Source organism: Pseudonaja textilis, chromosome Z (genome assembly GCF_049901715.1).
Source record: "Pseudonaja textilis isolate UNSWEBS1 chromosome Z, rPseTex1.2, whole genome shotgun sequence".
Classification (NCBI taxonomy): Eukaryota; Metazoa; Chordata; class Lepidosauria; order Squamata; family Elapidae; genus Pseudonaja; species Pseudonaja textilis.
The window spans coordinates 123,878,463-123,895,746 of NC_142008.1; the positions used below are offsets into that span (position 1 = coordinate 123,878,463).

At 44.4% G+C, this 17,284-nt stretch overlaps 1 protein-coding gene across 4 annotated transcripts in view; it reads left to right on the top strand.

Moving 5' to 3' along the window:
* The window catches only part of LOC113451309 (hydroperoxide isomerase ALOXE3-like), a 45,011-nt gene extending 28,380 nt beyond the window's left edge, over positions 1 to 16,631 (top strand). For all 4 annotated transcript variants that reach the window (XM_087917800.1, XM_087917802.1, XM_087917799.1 and 1 more), the window contains 6 exons: positions 229 to 432; positions 5,328 to 5,414; positions 6,665 to 6,834; positions 9,339 to 9,561; positions 11,276 to 11,446; positions 14,104 to 16,631. In XM_087917800.1, coding sequence (XP_087773926.1) covers positions 229 to 432; positions 5,328 to 5,414; positions 6,665 to 6,834; positions 9,339 to 9,561; positions 11,276 to 11,446; positions 14,104 to 14,283 — 1,035 coding nt within the window. In that variant the 3' untranslated portion in view covers positions 14,284 to 16,631. The remainder of the gene's footprint in view (positions 1 to 228; positions 433 to 5,327; positions 5,415 to 6,664; positions 6,835 to 9,338; positions 9,562 to 11,275; positions 11,447 to 14,103) is intronic.
* Positions 16,632 to 17,284: the final 653 nt, after the last annotated feature.

Consider the following 17,284-nt stretch of genomic DNA (forward strand, 5'->3'; position numbering starts at 1 on the left):
TTGTGCCCAGAGAGATAAGCACCTGCCTCTACCTGGGATCGAACTCACAGCCTCCTGATTGTGAGGCGAGAGCTCCCACCTCTAGTCCACCGCGCCATTCCTGTCCACTGTTCTATAAGTAGTTCTCTGGTAAAGCAATTAATGACACAGAGGGTGAAGATATGTGGTTTTTCAATCTCCTTGCTCATTCGTCCCTTTTTCTTCGCTTTGTTTTCTTCCTTCTCTCAGCTCAGCCAAATCCCGGGTGCCGACAGTCCCATTTTCCTTCCCAGCGACCCACACTGGGATTGGACCCTAGCTAAGATGTGGGTGCGCAATGCCGATTTCCACATCCACCAGAACATTTCCCACCTCCTGAAGACCCACCTGATGGCTGAGATCTTCACCATGGCCACTCTACGGCACCTCCCCATGTGCCATCCAGTGTTCAAGGTATGGCACAAGAGAGAGACAGATCGCTGTGTGCGTGTGTGTGTTCCCATGAGTTGGGATGCAGGAATATTGTCACCGGATTCGTCCAGTTTCCCCATAATGCGAGGTTTGGGATGAAACAAATTGTTCTGACCAAGGCTTCCTTAGAAAGCATAAAAAACCCGTCTTAGTCCTGGCAAAACCTCTTTTATTCCCCATGGCTGTGAATTACATTCATTCACAACCTGCAAGGGTTTAAAACAGTCTTTCAGGGGAATGTTTATAAACATCCAACTTATTGCACTTGGAATGCAGCCAGAGAACGAATTGCCAAACGCAGGGCAAGGCCAAACCTGACACAGAGTCAAACAGAACTTTTCAAAGCTTGAACCAACCAGACAAAACTAATTGCTTCCTGCAAAAGCTCACGTCCCGTTCTCTCCTCTTTTATGTCCTATGGGAGAGGCCAATCATCTCCAAGGTGTGGCCTTACTCCTGAGTCGACTCTGCTTTCTCTTTTTTTAAATGTTTTTATAGTTCTTTTTCAAATTTTACAAAACTTAATCTTAACATTAACAGTACAGTGATATCATTATTTCATATACTAATCTCGAATATATAGATATATAGATCTTTGGTTATTCAGGTTTTCTCCCACGTAAAATTGGAAGTATCTAGGCAACATTTCAATGAAGTCTCATTCATCATCTTCAGGCTTGTGTCTTCAGCTTTGTGCTTCTCTGAGTAATGTGAGCTTGCAGCTGCTTCTTCCTTTTAACTGTTAGTGGGGTGTGACTTGATTGGGTGGGGCTTGGCTGTGTTCTGATTGGGTGGGGGTGTGTTCTGATTGGTTGGGGGTTTGGCTGTGTTCTGATTGGTTGGGGGTTGGCTGTGTTCTGATTGGCTGGGGTGTGTTCTGTTCAGGTGGGGGCTTGGTTGTGCTCAGGTTAGTCTTAGTTGCGGGGGATTTGAACTGGTGAGCTGTGATCCTGTTGTTTGGCTTCGCGTTCATGGTCGTGCCACATCTTCATGGTGGCCATCCGTTTGCTTCATGTATGGGTCGGAGCGGTTTGAAGCGGGTAGTGATGCAGCTGCAGTATGGCTTCTGGTCCGTGGTCGTGTCTCATCTTCTGTGTGGGTGTGAGTCTGCTTTCTACGTGGAGGTGTGGTGGTAGCATCTTGTGTGGCCCTCGTGGGTGTGGGTCTGGTGTCATTCTTCATGTTCGGTACTTGTTTGTTAATGAGGGCGGGTTTCCAGATGGCTGGTAGACGGGAGGTATCATCTCGTTTATTCATGCTGTGTGGGCGTTTTTCTATCTCTATGGCTTCTCTGATTATTCTGTTGTTGAAGTGTTCGGTTTTGGCGATAGTTTTGGTATTTTTAAAGTCAATCTCATGTCCTGTGGCTTTGAGGTGTTGGACCAGGGAAGAGGTCGGTTCTTCTTTTTTGATTGAGTTCTTGTGTTCTTCAATGCGTGCACTTATTCTTCTCTTGGTTTGTCCGATGTATGTGGTGGAGCCGGCGGTGCAAGGGATTTCGTATACTCCTTGGTTTTCTAACTCGATTTTGTCTTTAGGGTTTCTTAGGATGGTGGATATTATTCTACATTTTCCTTATCTCTATTATTCAATCAATTGTATCAACTGTCCCAAATTTCATGATACTGTTCTTTATCCTTTAGTTTTAACATAAGTTTGTCCATTTCAGCACAATCTAAGATTTTTTAAATTACTAATTCCTCCAAATAGCGTATTATTTTGTTTCCAACATTGCGTGAAGGCTATCTTTGCTGCTGTCAATATATGTAGTAGTATTTATTTAATCTTTTTAGTATGATTCCCTTTTATTATTCCTAACAAGAACAACTCCAGTTTAAACTCTATCTGGTCTTCCACTATGTCTTGTATCCATCTCCATATTTTGGTCTAATACTTACGGGGTTCCGGACATAACCACCACATGTGATAGAAGGTACCTTGATCTTGATTGCATTTCCAGCATCTTGGATTCATATTGGGGTACAAAGAGATATTGGATAATCAGGGTAAAATTAAAAACAAATCAGGAATTAAAACATCAAGGCATAATCATAGATTGGTGGCCATGTCTTCAGCTGCAAACCAGATACAAAAAAGTTGTAAAAGAATATGGAATTAATACGGAGTTACTACAACTAGACAAGATTTTAGTAGGCTCTGAGGAGAAATGCATAACAAGGATGTATAATTATTTACTGAATTTGCTTTGGAAGAGGAGGTCGTAAAAGGTTGTATGATAGCAAGGGCAAAAAATATTGGACATAATATATAGACTTAGAAGATTGGGAAAAATATGGAAGAAATATTACACATTAACAAGATTGGCAGCTTATAAAGAAAATATGGACAAGATGTTTTACCAATGAGAGTGGCCAAAACGTACCCCAATAAAAGATCCTGCTTTCTCAATTGTTCTTGTCTTCTGGTAGCCCTGTTCATGCACACACAGGCTGGGAACCGGTTCCAGAAGCTCCCACGCCTCACTGCTGTCCGAACCCAAAGGCAGCTGAAGAGTGCCAGCCTGCCCTGGCCCCATCTCTGCCTCCGATGCAGAGCCTTGTCCGAGCCCTCCTTCTCCTCCAGGACTGGCCCGGCGTTCCTCCCCAACCTCCTCACTCCTGTCCGACTCTGCTGCCAGCTCCGTCAGCCACCCGTGGGCCCCAAACACAAATACAACTAAGCTTAGTACACAACTTTATATGAAATAATGAGGGATACCCTGTTCCGATAATGACCCAAATAATAATAATAACCATAGCAAAAGGAAGGAAAACTAAACCCAAGAGTGATAGGCGCCGCCTTAGGTGCAGTCCTAAAATATCTGGAGCACCTCTTGAATGCCATTGGCACTGACAAAAACCCCATCGGTCAATTGCAAAAGGCAACTTGACTTGGAATAGTATTGACAAAACCTTAAGTCAACTGCAAAAGGGTCTTTGCTCAGAATGACATTGACAGAATCCCTACCGGTCGATTGGAAAAAGCAGCTTGACCTGGAAAGCATTGATGACCCCATCAGTCAATTGCAAAAGGCAGCTTGACTTGAATGGCATTGACACAACTCCTGTCCATCAATGGTAAAAGGCAGCTTGACTTGAATGGCATCGACAAAAATCCCTGACAGTCAATTGCAAAAGGTAGTTTGACCTGAATGGCATTGGCAAAATCCCTGACAGTCAATTGCAAAAGGCAGCTTTGCTTGGAATGACATTGACAGACTCTTGGTCAATTGCAGAAGGCAGCTTGATTGAGAAGGTATCGGCAAAATCCCCACCAGTCAATTGCAAAAGGTAGTTTGACCTGAATGGCATTGACACAACTCCTGTCCATCAATGGTAAAAGGCAGCTTAATTTGAATGGCATTGACAAAAATCCCTGTCAATCAATTGCAAAAGGCAGCTTTGCTTGGAATGACATTGACACACTCTTGGTCAATTGCAGAAGGCAGCTTGATTGAGAAGGTATTGGCAAAATCCCTGTCAGTCAATTGCAGAAGGCAGTTTGATTCAGAAAGGCTGACATCCCACGACAAGGCCTTTGATCACATCAAAGCCCCACATCTGCCTATCCCAGGTCCTACATCCGTCTAAAATTGAAGTGAACTCTGGGGGTGGTGGTGGTGGTGGTGGTCTTCTTTTGGTGGAGATGGACTTCGAGGAAAAGGAAATAGTCCCCATTCTACTAAATTGTCCTATGTCCTTCCCTGACAATTAAACTTGCCTGCAGAAGCTGTGGGTGCTCCCAACAGTGTGGAGATTTTAAAGAAGAGATTGGACAACCATTTGTCTGAAATGAGTTAGGCAATCATTGTCAAACTATCCCCCGCCCCGTGGCTTTCCTGTAGGCATCGCAACGTGACTGTTGTGTGTCTCTAGTGGAAGAGAATATTTATAGCTCAAGGTTGAACTGTGGGGTCTCTGAGCTGGGTGGCTTTCTTGCAGACGTTTCATGACCCAACCAGGGAACATCATCAGTGCTAGAAGGGAGAAGGCTTTGTAGAGTGGGGAGGAGCAGGAGGAGGAGGAGGAAGATTGTGGGATTGTGAGTTTGGCTGTTTTCTTGAAGACATTTCATGACCCAACTAGGGAACATCAGCAGTGCTAGAAAGGAATAGCTTTTGCTCTCTGTTTCTATACGGCTGGCTCCCCCTATAGGTGGGAATGTTGTTTACTTCCTGGTTGTCCTTATCTGATTAAGCTGCTGTTTACTAAGAGATGGTAGAAGAGGATGATGGTTTATTGGGGCTAGGGCAGGGGGTCCGCAACCTTAAGCCCTCAAAGAGCCATTTGGACCCGTTTCCCCCCCACAGAAAACACTGGGAGCCACAAAACCTACCAGGGGTCGAAAAGCTCAATAAATTGCGTGCCGGCAGGGATGTCACACGTTGGCGGTTGTGACACATATTTTGAGCCCACAGGGAGCCGCAGCAGAGGGATGAAAAGAGCCACATGCAGCTCCGGAGCCGCAGGTTGCCGACCCCTGAGTCAGGGTCTTCCACTTGAGCAGGAAGGTTGGACTAGAAGACTTCCAAAGTCTCTTCTAACTCTGCTGTTCTGTTATTCTGTCCTGGAGACAGTCACGTCCCACCAAGCATGTTCCTTCATTTTGACCCTCAGGAAGTGGTCCCCTTCAGGTCTTCTCCCATCTACTTCTGGAAGGGGCAGATCCAGGTTTCCTGTTCCCCTGACAGGTCCAGATCTATCACCTGCTCTCTGCATTTGGTGGGGTTGGCCACAGGTTGTGACAGCCACCCTGTTGGCCCCTGTTAGAAGCGCTGGATCATCAGCCTCTCCCTTGACCTCCAAGAACCTTCTCCAACTCAAGGGCTGAAGGCCTTCATCGCTTCTCCTTCTCCTCCTCTTCCTTTCTCTCTACAGCTCCTGATTCCACACATAAGATACACCCTCCAGATCAACATATTAGCCAGGATCCGTCTGATCAAGAAAGGTGGCATGATGGATCAGGTAAGGTGGACCTTCTGAGCCAGTTTCTGTGCCACTTTTTACCTCTCCGCGCCTCTCCATTCCTTCTCTCTGCAGCCCAGACGCATTGCGTAAAGTTTGCGTTTCGTAAGAGGTTTGTTTGAATGGAGAGGTTTTAACCAAGAAATGACTTAAACACATTTCAGCAATTATTAAGCTCATGTTGGGTTCAGTTGGGGGAGATAGATGGTAGGTAGGTAGGTAGGTAGGTAGATAGATAGATAGATAGATAGATAGATAGATAGATAGATAGATAGATAGATAGATAGATAGATAGGATGGATATAGATGGATGAATAGATGGATGAATACGTAGAGAGAGAGATGGATGGAGCTTGATAAAGGATGGATGGATGGCTAGAGGGGTAGGTAGAAATATGGATGGAGCTACCAGTGGCTGGCCAGATGGATGGATGGATGGAGAGAGAGATATGATAGGTAGGTAGGTATAGATAGATAGATAGATAGATAGATAGATAACGATGGGTAGATATGGTTGGATAGGTAAGTAGAGATGGATGGAGATTGATGGATGGGTAAGTAGGTAGGTAGGTACGGATAGATTGAGATATGGATGGAGCTAGCTGGATGGATGGATGGATGGATGATAGAGAGATAGATGATGGATAGATATAGATGGATAAGTGGGTAGAGAGAGATGGACAGAGCTTGATAGATGATGGATGGATTGATAGGTAGGTAGGTAGAGATATGGATGGAGCTAGCTGGATGGATGGATAGATAGATGATAGATAGATAGATAGATAGGTAAGTAGAGAAAGATATGGATAGAGGTTGATAGATGATGGATGGATGGCTAGGTTGGTAGGTCGGTCAGTAGAGATATGAATGGAGATAGATAGATGATTGACAGGCAGGCAGGCAGACAGACACAGACAAAGTGACTTACAAATGGTCCTTATAGTTACAATAGTCCCCAGCAGCCATGTATCAAAATTCAAGTCCTTGGCAACTGGCATGAATTTACAACGGTCACAGTGTCCCGGGGGGGGGGTGTCCCATGATCCCCTTTTGTGACCTTCTGACAAGCAAAGTCAGTGGGATCCAGATTCATTAATGACTGTGTGACTCACTTAACAACTGCAATGATCCAGTGATTCAGAATTGCCCCATAAAACGGGGTAAAACTCACTGAACGACTATCTTGCTTCGCAACAGAAAGTTTGAGTCGAGGACTATCCATAAGTGACTCAATTGTCTCTGTCTTACAGGCCACCTCAGCCGGGTTTGAAGGAGTTGGTTTCTTGGTGAGCCGAGGGGTGCAACAACTGACCTACTCTTCGCTCTGCCTGCCAGAGGACATCAAGGATCGTGGCGTTGAGTCTCTCGCCAACTATTATTATCGAGATGACGCCACCAAGATCTGGGCTGCCATAGAGAGGTGAGTTCTGGTCTTGGATTTCTGGAGACCATCTCTGAAGTCTCCATGGTCAACCACACAATTTTCTTGGGAATTATTAGAAATTCGATTTATATATATCTATAGCATCACAGATCAAGCAAAGAGTACAGTCACCATGTGTTTTACTGCTTAACTGTTTTAACTGTTATCAGGAAATAGGAAAACTCTACTTAGTACAAAAGAACGTAGAGTGTACACCATAGATCCAAACTTGTAAGCACTGCCATCTACTGGCAGAATACAACTGTGGGTGTTGCACATAAAATACATTCCAACCAAATGTATTCCGATAGGAACACAACGTCTAAACATCTTGCTATTGTCTTTTTCTTCCAAATAAGAACTTGGTATTTCTTGATATCCTTCCATCCAAATCTAACCTACTTCAACCCTTTTCATATTAGTTCAGGTCCACCCAGAGGGAACGTGTACAGATAGTCCTTGACTTACAACAGTTCATTTAATGACCACTCAGAGTTACAACAGCACTTAAAATCAGTGACTTATGACCATTTTTCCCATGACCATTGTACTATCTTTATGGTCACGGGTTCAAATTCAGACACGTGACGACTGGCTCGTATTCATGAAGTGTCCCACGGTTGCACTATCCCAGGGTCATGGGATCAAAATTCGGGTACTTGCCAGTTGGGTCCTATTTGTGACCCTCATAGTGTCCCCGGAGTCACGTCACCCCCTTTTGCGACCTTCTGAGAAGCAGTCAACGGAGAAGTCAGATTCCCTTACAAGCCGTGTGACTAACTTAACTACTGCAAGATGTCAGGGCTCCGGTAGTTTAAATCATTTAAATCATGCGTCTCTAGATGGATTTTCAAAACTTAAAGGAGATTTATTAGTAGTAGACATGCCGGTGCTGCCTGGGTGTAGCCGACTCTGAGACACATTATTCATTGTCACCCTTGACCCTGGTTTCCCCTTCTCCCACACCCCGGATGTATCATAATTCATATCCTCCAATGGGACACCTCCATAGCCAAGGGTCATCAATCATGCTCTCCAGTTAGATCTTTGCTTGGCAGAAACTTCAGTCACCTAGTCACCATCTTTGAAAACATTTGTGGAATGCACTTTCGGTTTTGCAAGCTGCTGCACTGCCGCCCCCCTCCCTTTCTGTTGACAACTCTAGAAAGACTAGAGAAATATTTTATGGGTTGGCGCAAGGATTCATTTAACAACTGCAGCAAGAAAAGCCATAAAACAGCGCAAAGCTCTCTTGAACAACTGCTTTGTTTAGCCACGGAAATTTGGGGCTCCGTTGGGATCGTAAGTGGGGGGATTACCTGCAGCAAATGAACTTCTCGCTCCAGCTGAGTTTGAATCCTGATGACTTTCAGGCCTCTGAGCCTTACAGAATGTGGCCTTTTTGGAGCTTTTAAGTCCATTCTGGGGAACTTCATGATCCATGGATGAACCAGGTTCAAACCTTCCTAGCTTCTATACCAGGGGAGGGCTTCAAAAATTTTTGCAACCGGTTCTCCGCCTGGTGGCTGGGTAGGCATGGGGCTACAATGTGCATGGCCTAGTCAGACTCCTGCACCATGGCAGGGGTTGTTTTTGGCCTCCCCGGCGAAAAAGGCCTCCCCGGGCTCCCGAGGCCCTCTGCAGGGCGGAAACAGGGCCTGTTTCCAGCTTTCCAGAGCCTCTGGAAGGCCCATTTTTCGCCCTCCCTGAGCCCTGTACTTTTCTGGGATCCAAAATGGGCCATGTGGAGACTCCTGGGAGGAGAAGGGCCAGCCAGGGGTGAGATTTGCCAGTTTGCCAAGCCAGCCATGAAAAATGATAACATTAGCAACTGGTTCGGGAAAACCGGTGCGAACTGGTAGCAGCCCATCCACACACCCCTGTTCTAAACCCAGTCAAGGCTGGCTTAGCCTTGGAGGGAAGGACCGGAAAGAGAATAATGAAGCAGTCAACACAATCCGAAATCGGAACAGGGGTTGAGAGAAAGGCAGGTGACTCTTCTTGGCTGAGGAAGACCAATTTTGGTCTTCAGCTACCCAACCTCCTTTCAGAGGGTCTACAGGCATGCAAGCCCCTGCATTGCACATGCGCATGACTCCCAGTTGATTTTCAGCCTGTTTGAGGCATTTTTCGCCCTCCCGGAGGCTCGAGGGAAGCCTCTGCAGCCTCGGGAGGCCGAAAAACAGGCCTTCTGGAAATACCGGAAGTGCTGAAACGGGCCCATTTTTCAGCCTCCCGAGCCTGCAATCAGCTGGGAGGGACATCTATGCACAGTGCAGGTAAGGGGGCAGGGTGGGATTGTTGCACGCACGTGCTTTCGACACACCACAACAAAAAGGTTTGCCATCACTGATCTATTAATTCTTTCTTCGCTTATTGGGATGGGCTTAACTCTCTCGCCCTTTGACGGGCGATTCTGGGAATTGAAGCCCAACGTGTCCGAATTGGTGGACAGCTGTCTCAGACAGAAGACCTTCTGACTCGTGTCCTTGTCCTTCCAGTTTCATGGCGGGCTTCGTCCAATACTATTACTGGAACGATGACCGGATCAGAGGAGATGCCGAGCTGCAGGCCTGGATTTCGGAGATCTTCAAGGAAGCATTCCAGAGCCGCGAGGCGTCGGGGGCTCCCTCAACTCTAGCGACCGCAGAGGAGCTCACCAAATTCCTAACCATGGTCATATTTACCTGCTCAGCTCAACATGCTGCTGTCAACAGTGGGCAGGTGAGAACCATCCTACCTTAGATAATAAAATAACAGAATAACAGAATTGGCAGGGACTTTGGAGGTCTTCTAATCCAACCCCACTCCTCAACCAGGACATCATACCATTTCAGATAAGTGATTGTCCGATTTTTTTCTTTAAATCCTCCAGTGCTGGAAGCACCCACAACTTCTGAAGTTCCACTGATTAGGTTGTCCTCCCTGTTAGAAAATTTCTCCTTACTTCCAAGTTGATTTGTTTCCATCTGTTTATTTCTTGTTCGGCCTTCAGGTACTTTGGAGGCTAGATGGAAACACACCCACACACACACACACTCTTTGGGGGCAGCCCCTCAAATATTGGAAGACCAACCATCAAGCTTAGAGAGCACCAAGGTCCCCACCGTCCTCCTCCTCCTCCTCTCTGCAAACCCCGCTCCCTTCTAGCACTGATGATGTTTTCCTAGTTGGGTCATGAAACATCTGCAAGAAAACTATCAAGCTCAGAGACCAATAAAGCCCTGTATTGTTTCCTCCTCTTTTTCTGTTTCTTCTTCTTCCTCCTTCTCTTCTTCCTTCCTCTTCCTCTTCTTCTGTTTCTTCTTCCTCATCTTCTCTTCCTTTTCTTCTTCTGCTTCCTCCTCCTCCTCCTTTTCTACTCCTCCTACCTCCTCCTCTTCCTTTTCTTCCTTCTCTTCCTCCTCCTCCTCTCCCCCCTTCCTCCTTCTCTCCGCAAATCCCACTCCTTTCCAGCACTGTTGATATTCCCTGGTTGGATGATGAAACGTCTGCAGGAAAACAACCCTGCTCGATCACCAAAAAGGACCCATAATCCAACCCTGAGCTACAAAGATTTTCTTCTATCGCCAATATTGTGTCTGTCCTGACAATTTTCAACCCTCTCCCCTTCCTTTGTGGTCTCAAACCTGAAACATTTGGGCCTCAAATTTCAACAAGACTGTCCTGGCCTAGGCTTCCCAAAATCACAAAGCCAACTCCTCATCCCAACAAAGCCCCTTTTATTTAGGTTAAAGGGAATTAATTCCCTCTCCAGCAAAGTCCCGGCAAACACAGTCTTTCATGAGATTTCACAACGACAGACGTTTATCAGGCTGGAAGAGTTGCCAGGATGATATCTTCCAAACGCCAGGCTGTAGCCGCAATGACTTGGCAAGGAGTCAGGAACAGATCTTCATCCTAATGAATTGAACTAGTTGTCTCCTGCAAACCCCACTCCCCTTTCGCTCTTCTTTATTCCCTCTGGGTGGGGCCACTCACCACCCACCTCTGCCCTTACTCCTGAGTCGACCCTTGTTTCTTAGCTGTTCCCTTCTCCTGGCAGCTCTGTGCATGCGCAAATTGGGAACAGGCTCCAGCCGTTCTTCTTCCCCACTGATCTCCGACTGCACAGGCAGCAGGGAAATGTCAGACAGCCCTGGCCCCATCTCTGCCTCCGATGCAGAGCCCTCGTCAGAGCCTTTCTCAGACTCCAGGACTGGCCTCATGTTCCTCCCCAGCAGCCTCCTCACTGTCCGACTCTGCCGCCAGCTCCACTGGCCCCTAGCGGGCCACGACAAAGACATGACAGAGAAAGCATAGCCGGTCTTAATATCATGCAGTTTTCCCCCTGAACATCATCACATTTATAGGAACACCTGCTCTTAAGGTGCAAAGTGAGCATTGCAACTCTCAATTCACTTGGCCTCTCTCTCTCTCTCTCTGTCTCCTCTCTCAGTTTGACTTTGGTGCCTGGATGCCAAACATGCCCCCGACCATGAGGAGACCACCACCCACCACCAAGGGTACTGCATCCCTGGAGGACATCCTCAAGATCATCCCGCAGGTCAACATCACCTGCATTGCGCTCTCTTCCCTCTGGCTCTTGAGCAAAGAAGCTGGGGATCAGGTAAGTGGCGGGGGAACCCAGCGGAGAAGGAGAAAGGATTGGGAGCTGACATAGGTTTCCCGATATCGCTTTGGTGTCGGTACGTACACTGAGAGCTTATGCACCGGAGACAAATTCCCTGTGGGCCCAATTACGCAAAGAAGGAAGGAATGAAAAGGAAAGGAGAGGAGAGGAAAGGAAAGGAAAGGAAAGGAAGGAAGGAAGGAAGGAAGGAAGGAAGGAAGGAAGGAAGGAAGGAAGGAAGGGGGAGGGAGGGGGAGGGAGGGAGGGAGGGAGAGGAAGGAAGGAAGGAAGGAAGGAAGGAAGGAAGGAAGGAAGGAAGGAAGGAAGGAAAGGAGGAAAGAAGGAAGAAAGGCAAAGAAAAGAGAAAGAAAAAAAAACTTGAAGGGAGAAGAAGGGGATGGGGAAAGAAAGAGAAGAGGGAAGAAAGGAAGAAGGAAAAAAGGAAGGAAGAGGGAGAGACAAAGGGGGAAGGAAAGGGGAAAAGGAACAAAGGCAAGAAAAAAGGAAAGAGAAAGAAAGAGGGAGGGAGGGAGAGGAAAGAAGGAAGGGAGGAAAGGAGGAAGAAAGGCAAGATAGAAAAGAGAAGGAAAGAAAAAAACAAAAAGGTAGAGGAAGGAAGAAGGAGGGGAAGGAAATGGGAAAGAAAGAGAAGAGGGAAGGAAGAAAGGAAAGGAGGAAGGAAAGAAAGAAAGACAAGAGAGAAAGACAGAAAGAGAGAGGAAGAAAGGCAGGAAGGAAAAAGAAAGGGAGGGAAGGAAGGAAGGAAGGAAGGAAGGAAGGAAGGAAGGAAGGAAGGTTGGTTGATTGGGTTTCTGGTCAAAAAAACGTAACCCCTCACCCCCTTTTAATATAATGTGTGGCTCATTTGCAAAAGTTTGAACCCCAAATTTTAACCGGGTCATCCGGATCATTCATGGTCTATCCTGGTTGGTTGACCAGAAACCCAATCTTCCTTCCTTCCTTCCTTCCTTCCTTCCTTCCTTCCTTCCTTCCTTCCTTCCTTCCTTCCTTCCTTCCCTTCTTTTTTTCTTTCTTTCCTACTTTCCTCCTTTACTTCCTTCCCTCCTTTCTCTTTTTCTTTTTTCCTTCCTTCTTTTTCTCCTTTTCTTCCTTTCTTCTTTCCATCTTCCTTCCATCCTTTCTCTTTTTCTTTCTTTCCTTCTTTCTTTCCTCCTTTTCTTCCCTTCCTCCCTCACTTTTTCTTTTGGTCTGTCTTTCTTTCTTTTTTTCTTTTTCCCTCCTTCCCCCCTTCTTTTCATCACATGATCACTTGGATGCCGCAGAGGTCATAACTGTGAAAAACGGTCATATGTCACTTTTTAAAACTTGGAGCAGTCCCCCTAAAGGAATGGTTGTAAGGACTACCCCCTAAAAAATATTTCTCCCGTTTTTCAAGGTCTCTCATCTGAAATCTTTATTTAGTTTGGCATAAATCAAGAGATACACATATGGTTGGAAAAAATGATAAAGCCACATATAGATTTGAAACCTGAAATATTTTTATTAGGGATGATACCTGAATGTAACAGTAAAGAAAAAAAAAACATATTTAATTATACATGTATTAACAGCAGCTAGAATTGTATTTGCTCAGAATTGGAAAAGTGATTAAGATACCGGCAGAGGGAAAAGTAATCAAGAAAATTGTTAGGAATATAAGTCACCTAACAGCTATTTGGGTTAGAAATATATAAACCAGGATAAACATTTTAAAACTGTATCTTTAAGAAAATGCAAAACTGTAATTAGGTGTGGTTTCTCAAACGGCCATAAGATGGAGCCAGAAACCTGGTTTGTCTTAGTCTGAGTCTCAGAAGAAAGTGTGAGTATATCTCTGTTTCCTTCTGTTGGAAAGTACTGCTGTTGCTCCATTTCTTCTAATTGACTGATATTACTTGATTTAATGTAAGTCTGATACTGAACTGTTTTTGATACTGGATTTTGATATTTGGATTATCCCTGGATTGAAAACTGACTGATCTTTACTTGTGAATGATTCTGGATTGCTTATTTTGGACTTTGCTTAAACCTTTCTGGAAGTAAAAACCTACATTTACTGTACAGCATATCTGTGTACTGTGTGTATATTATTCAAACACTTCTCTCAAATACGTCTCCCTGTATGCGCTCATTCTCCTAACGGGGAATTACCTCAACAAAAATATTGGAATGTGCAGAGATGAATAGAATAACACTGGCAATTAAAGAAAAAAAATAAATGGAATATTACATGGTGTGGGATTTATTTGATCAATGGTTGGAAAATAAAACAAATTAATTAAAATGGAATAGATGAATATATAAAGAAATAAGTTAAAATTGTTTAAAAGTAATAAGATATATCAATAACGGTTATAAGAAAATGTGATTATTGTTATATTGTTAAGAAAAGTATTAATTATAATTGTGAGTACAAGACATAGGTATCCAGTCGATACATGGTGTGAAATGAAAGATGGAATGATTGTAAATACAAAATCAAAAAATAAAATTAAAAACAAGAGACCATTAATTTAATTTTCTGCCAGTAAAATGTGAAGGGAGCATCATCGCCATTGTTCTGGGCGAGAGCAGAGTGTGTGTGTGTGTGTGTGTGTGTGTGTGTGTGTTTTACTGCTAGAAATGTTTTCTCCTCTTTGATCTTTATTTTCCAGAGACCGTTGGGGTTCTACCCAGAACGTCACTTCGTGGAAGAGGAACCCAGGAGGCTGATCGAGACATTTCAAAACCGCCTGGAGGACATTTCCGAGCAAATCAACCGGCGGAACCAGGCGTTGGCTCTCCCCTACAATTACCTCAACCCACCCTTCGTTGAGAACAGTGTCTCCATCTAAGTTTGGGGATGGAGACGATGACATCCAGAGGGCCAGATTTCCACCTCATCCAATTGTGGAGCTAACTGTCAACAGGGAGCTGCAGCAGAGGAGATGAAAGAGCCACATGCGGCTCCAGAGCCATAGGTTGCCAACTCCTGCTCTATACCCTGTAGGACAAACGGCTGTCCAGTCTCTTTTTAGAAGCCTCCAGTGATGGAGCACCCACAGCTTCTGGTGGCAGGCAGTTCCACTGGTTCATTGTCCTCACTGACAGGAAGTTTGTCCTGAATTCCAGGTTGCTTTTCTCCTTTGTTAGTTTCCATCCGTGGCTTCTTGTCCTGCCTTCTGGGGCTTTAGAGAACAGATGGACTTGATAAGAAAAGTATGTATTTAATATTACACGTCTTAATAGCAAAGCGAGGATTATTTTCGCACAATACTAGAAAGATGAAGATATACCATGAGATGAAGAAATAGCTAAGAAGACTGGGCAGAAATGGATAGATTGACATTGAAAAATTAAGCAGAAAGAGGAGGTAGAATATTATCAAACATGGAATTTATTTTACCAATGTTTGGAAGAAAAGGGGTAGAGATGAAGAATGTAATTTGTATTGTTAAGCAAATTAAATACCCAGACAGCAAGATGTTTATAAAGTACTAGGAAATGTATTTAACAGAAAATCAATTAAAGAGAGGGGGAGAGAGAGAGAGTGTGTGTGAGAGAGAGAGTTGTGGACTCCAACTCCCAGAATTCCTCAGTTGCTTTTAAGACTTGAGGACTTCCAACTCCCAGAATTCCCCAGTCACTAACACTTATAGACGTCAACTCCCAGAATTCCCCAGTCACTAACACTTATAGACGCCAACTCCCAGAATTCCCCAGTCACTAACACTTATAGACGTCAACTCCCAGAATTCCCCAGTCTCTTTTAAGAATGGTGGACTTCCAACTCCCAGAGTTCCCCAGGCACTTTAAGTCTTAAAGTGACTGAGGCACTCTGGGAGTCGAAGTCCACAAGTCTTAAAGTTGCCAACGTTGGAGACCTCTGCTCCAGTTCCTGCAACCATTCATCATAGGTTTTATCCTCCAGCTCCCTGGAACTTCAAACCCCTCAAATTTTGGGGTTCTGCATCTTTGCACTAAAATTCAGCAAAAAATATCAGTTATTTTTCCCCCCAGTACATTTGCTAAAGGCCGATTCGCTCATCCTTACCGGAAACCTGATGGATATGGTGGCTTAAGAATGGTGGATGTTGACTTCGGATCTTGTTCTGGCTGCTTCTGCCTTACAAATACTTTACTCCTTGCTGGGTCCCTCAAGAGAAGATCTCTTTGAGAAGAGGTAGCTGGTCTATCATGAAGTCATACTTGATCTGGGGAAAGGGTTATTCGTACAAAGAAAACCAAGATGGCGGCTGCAAACACAAGATCAAATCCTTGCCTAACCTATTGTAAGGGGGAGTGTTTACAACAGGTTCGTTTAGTGACCATTCAAAGTTACAATGGCATGGGGGGGGGAGTGACTTAGGACCGTTTTTTTCTCCCAGACTCGTGTAGCATTCCTCACGGTCACGTGATCAAAAGGCTTGACTCACACTTACGACCGTTGCCGGGTCCCAAGGTCCCCTTTTACGGCCTTCTGACGAGCAAAATCAACCAGGGGAGGGGGGGGGAGAAGCTCAATCCCCTGAACTACTTATCGACCGCAATGGTTCACTTAACAACGGGGTCAAGAAAGGTCGATTCCCTGAACTACTTATCGACTGCAATGATTCACTTAACAACAGGGTCAAGAAAGGTCGATTCCCTGAACTACTTATCGACTGCAATGATTCACTTAACAACGGGATCAGGAAAGGTCGATTCCCTGAACTACTTATCGACTGCAATGATTCACTTAACAACGGGGTCAAGAAAGGTCATAAAATGATCTTTCATTTGACAGATGTCTCGCTGAAAGATAGAAATTTGGGGCTATCTCTAGTGGGTCATAAGTAGAGGATTTAGCCTATAAAGAGATGGGGCAATGGCTTTTTTGGACTTTGGGAGGCACCCCTGGCTGGGAGTAACTCTTTCCATGTGTCAACTCATAAAATATTCCTATGGTCTGTTTACAGTTGTCAACAGAAAGGGAGGGGGGAGAGGGGTTTGAAAGAGCAGCGTGACAGCTTGGAAACCGAAAGTGCACTCCATACATAGCTTTTCAAAGATAGTAACTAGGTGACTGAAGTTTCCACCCCACAAAATTCTAACAAGAGAACATGATTGATGACCCTGGGCTATGGATGTGTCCCATTGAAGAATACGAATTATTATTATTTTTAAAATAAATTTTATTGAATAAACGTTAAAAACAATTCAACACAGTGCGACTTTCTTGACCATCATTTTGGCCATGCAAGCTATAGTCTAAAGATACACATAACAGTTAATTTCCTTTTTCCATTATGTTATTAGTATAATGCCGGCTGCATATTATTTCTATTTACATTGATCTACATTTATCCACAATTATATACATATTTACAAGCAACTTTCATACTCATGCTTCCGTATCATCTTGTATTTCTCCATTATATTCCATTCTCTTTGGTTTACAAAACTTTTAACTTTCATTCCTATTTCTTTTTTCCTGATTCTAGCTAACCGTTGATACATTTTACTCCAGACTTCATAATACTCTGTCTCACCCCTATCTTTGGTTTCTAAAGTTAGTCTGTCCATCTCTGCACAGACTTAATCTTTTTCTTATTATTTTTTCACTTTCTGTAGGGGTATCTTCATTCTTCCAGTTTTGGGCATACACCAATCTCGCAGCTGTTACTATATGTATCATTAAATATATTATTCCTTTATTGTATTTCTTATTAATAATTTCCAGTAAGAACTGTTCTAGTCTGAACTCTACTTTGTGGTTAACCACCTCTTCTATCCAAACCTTTATTTTCTACCAGTATTTTTTTTTTTTTTTGCTTTTATACATTTCTACCAGATGTGATAATAGGTCCCTACCTC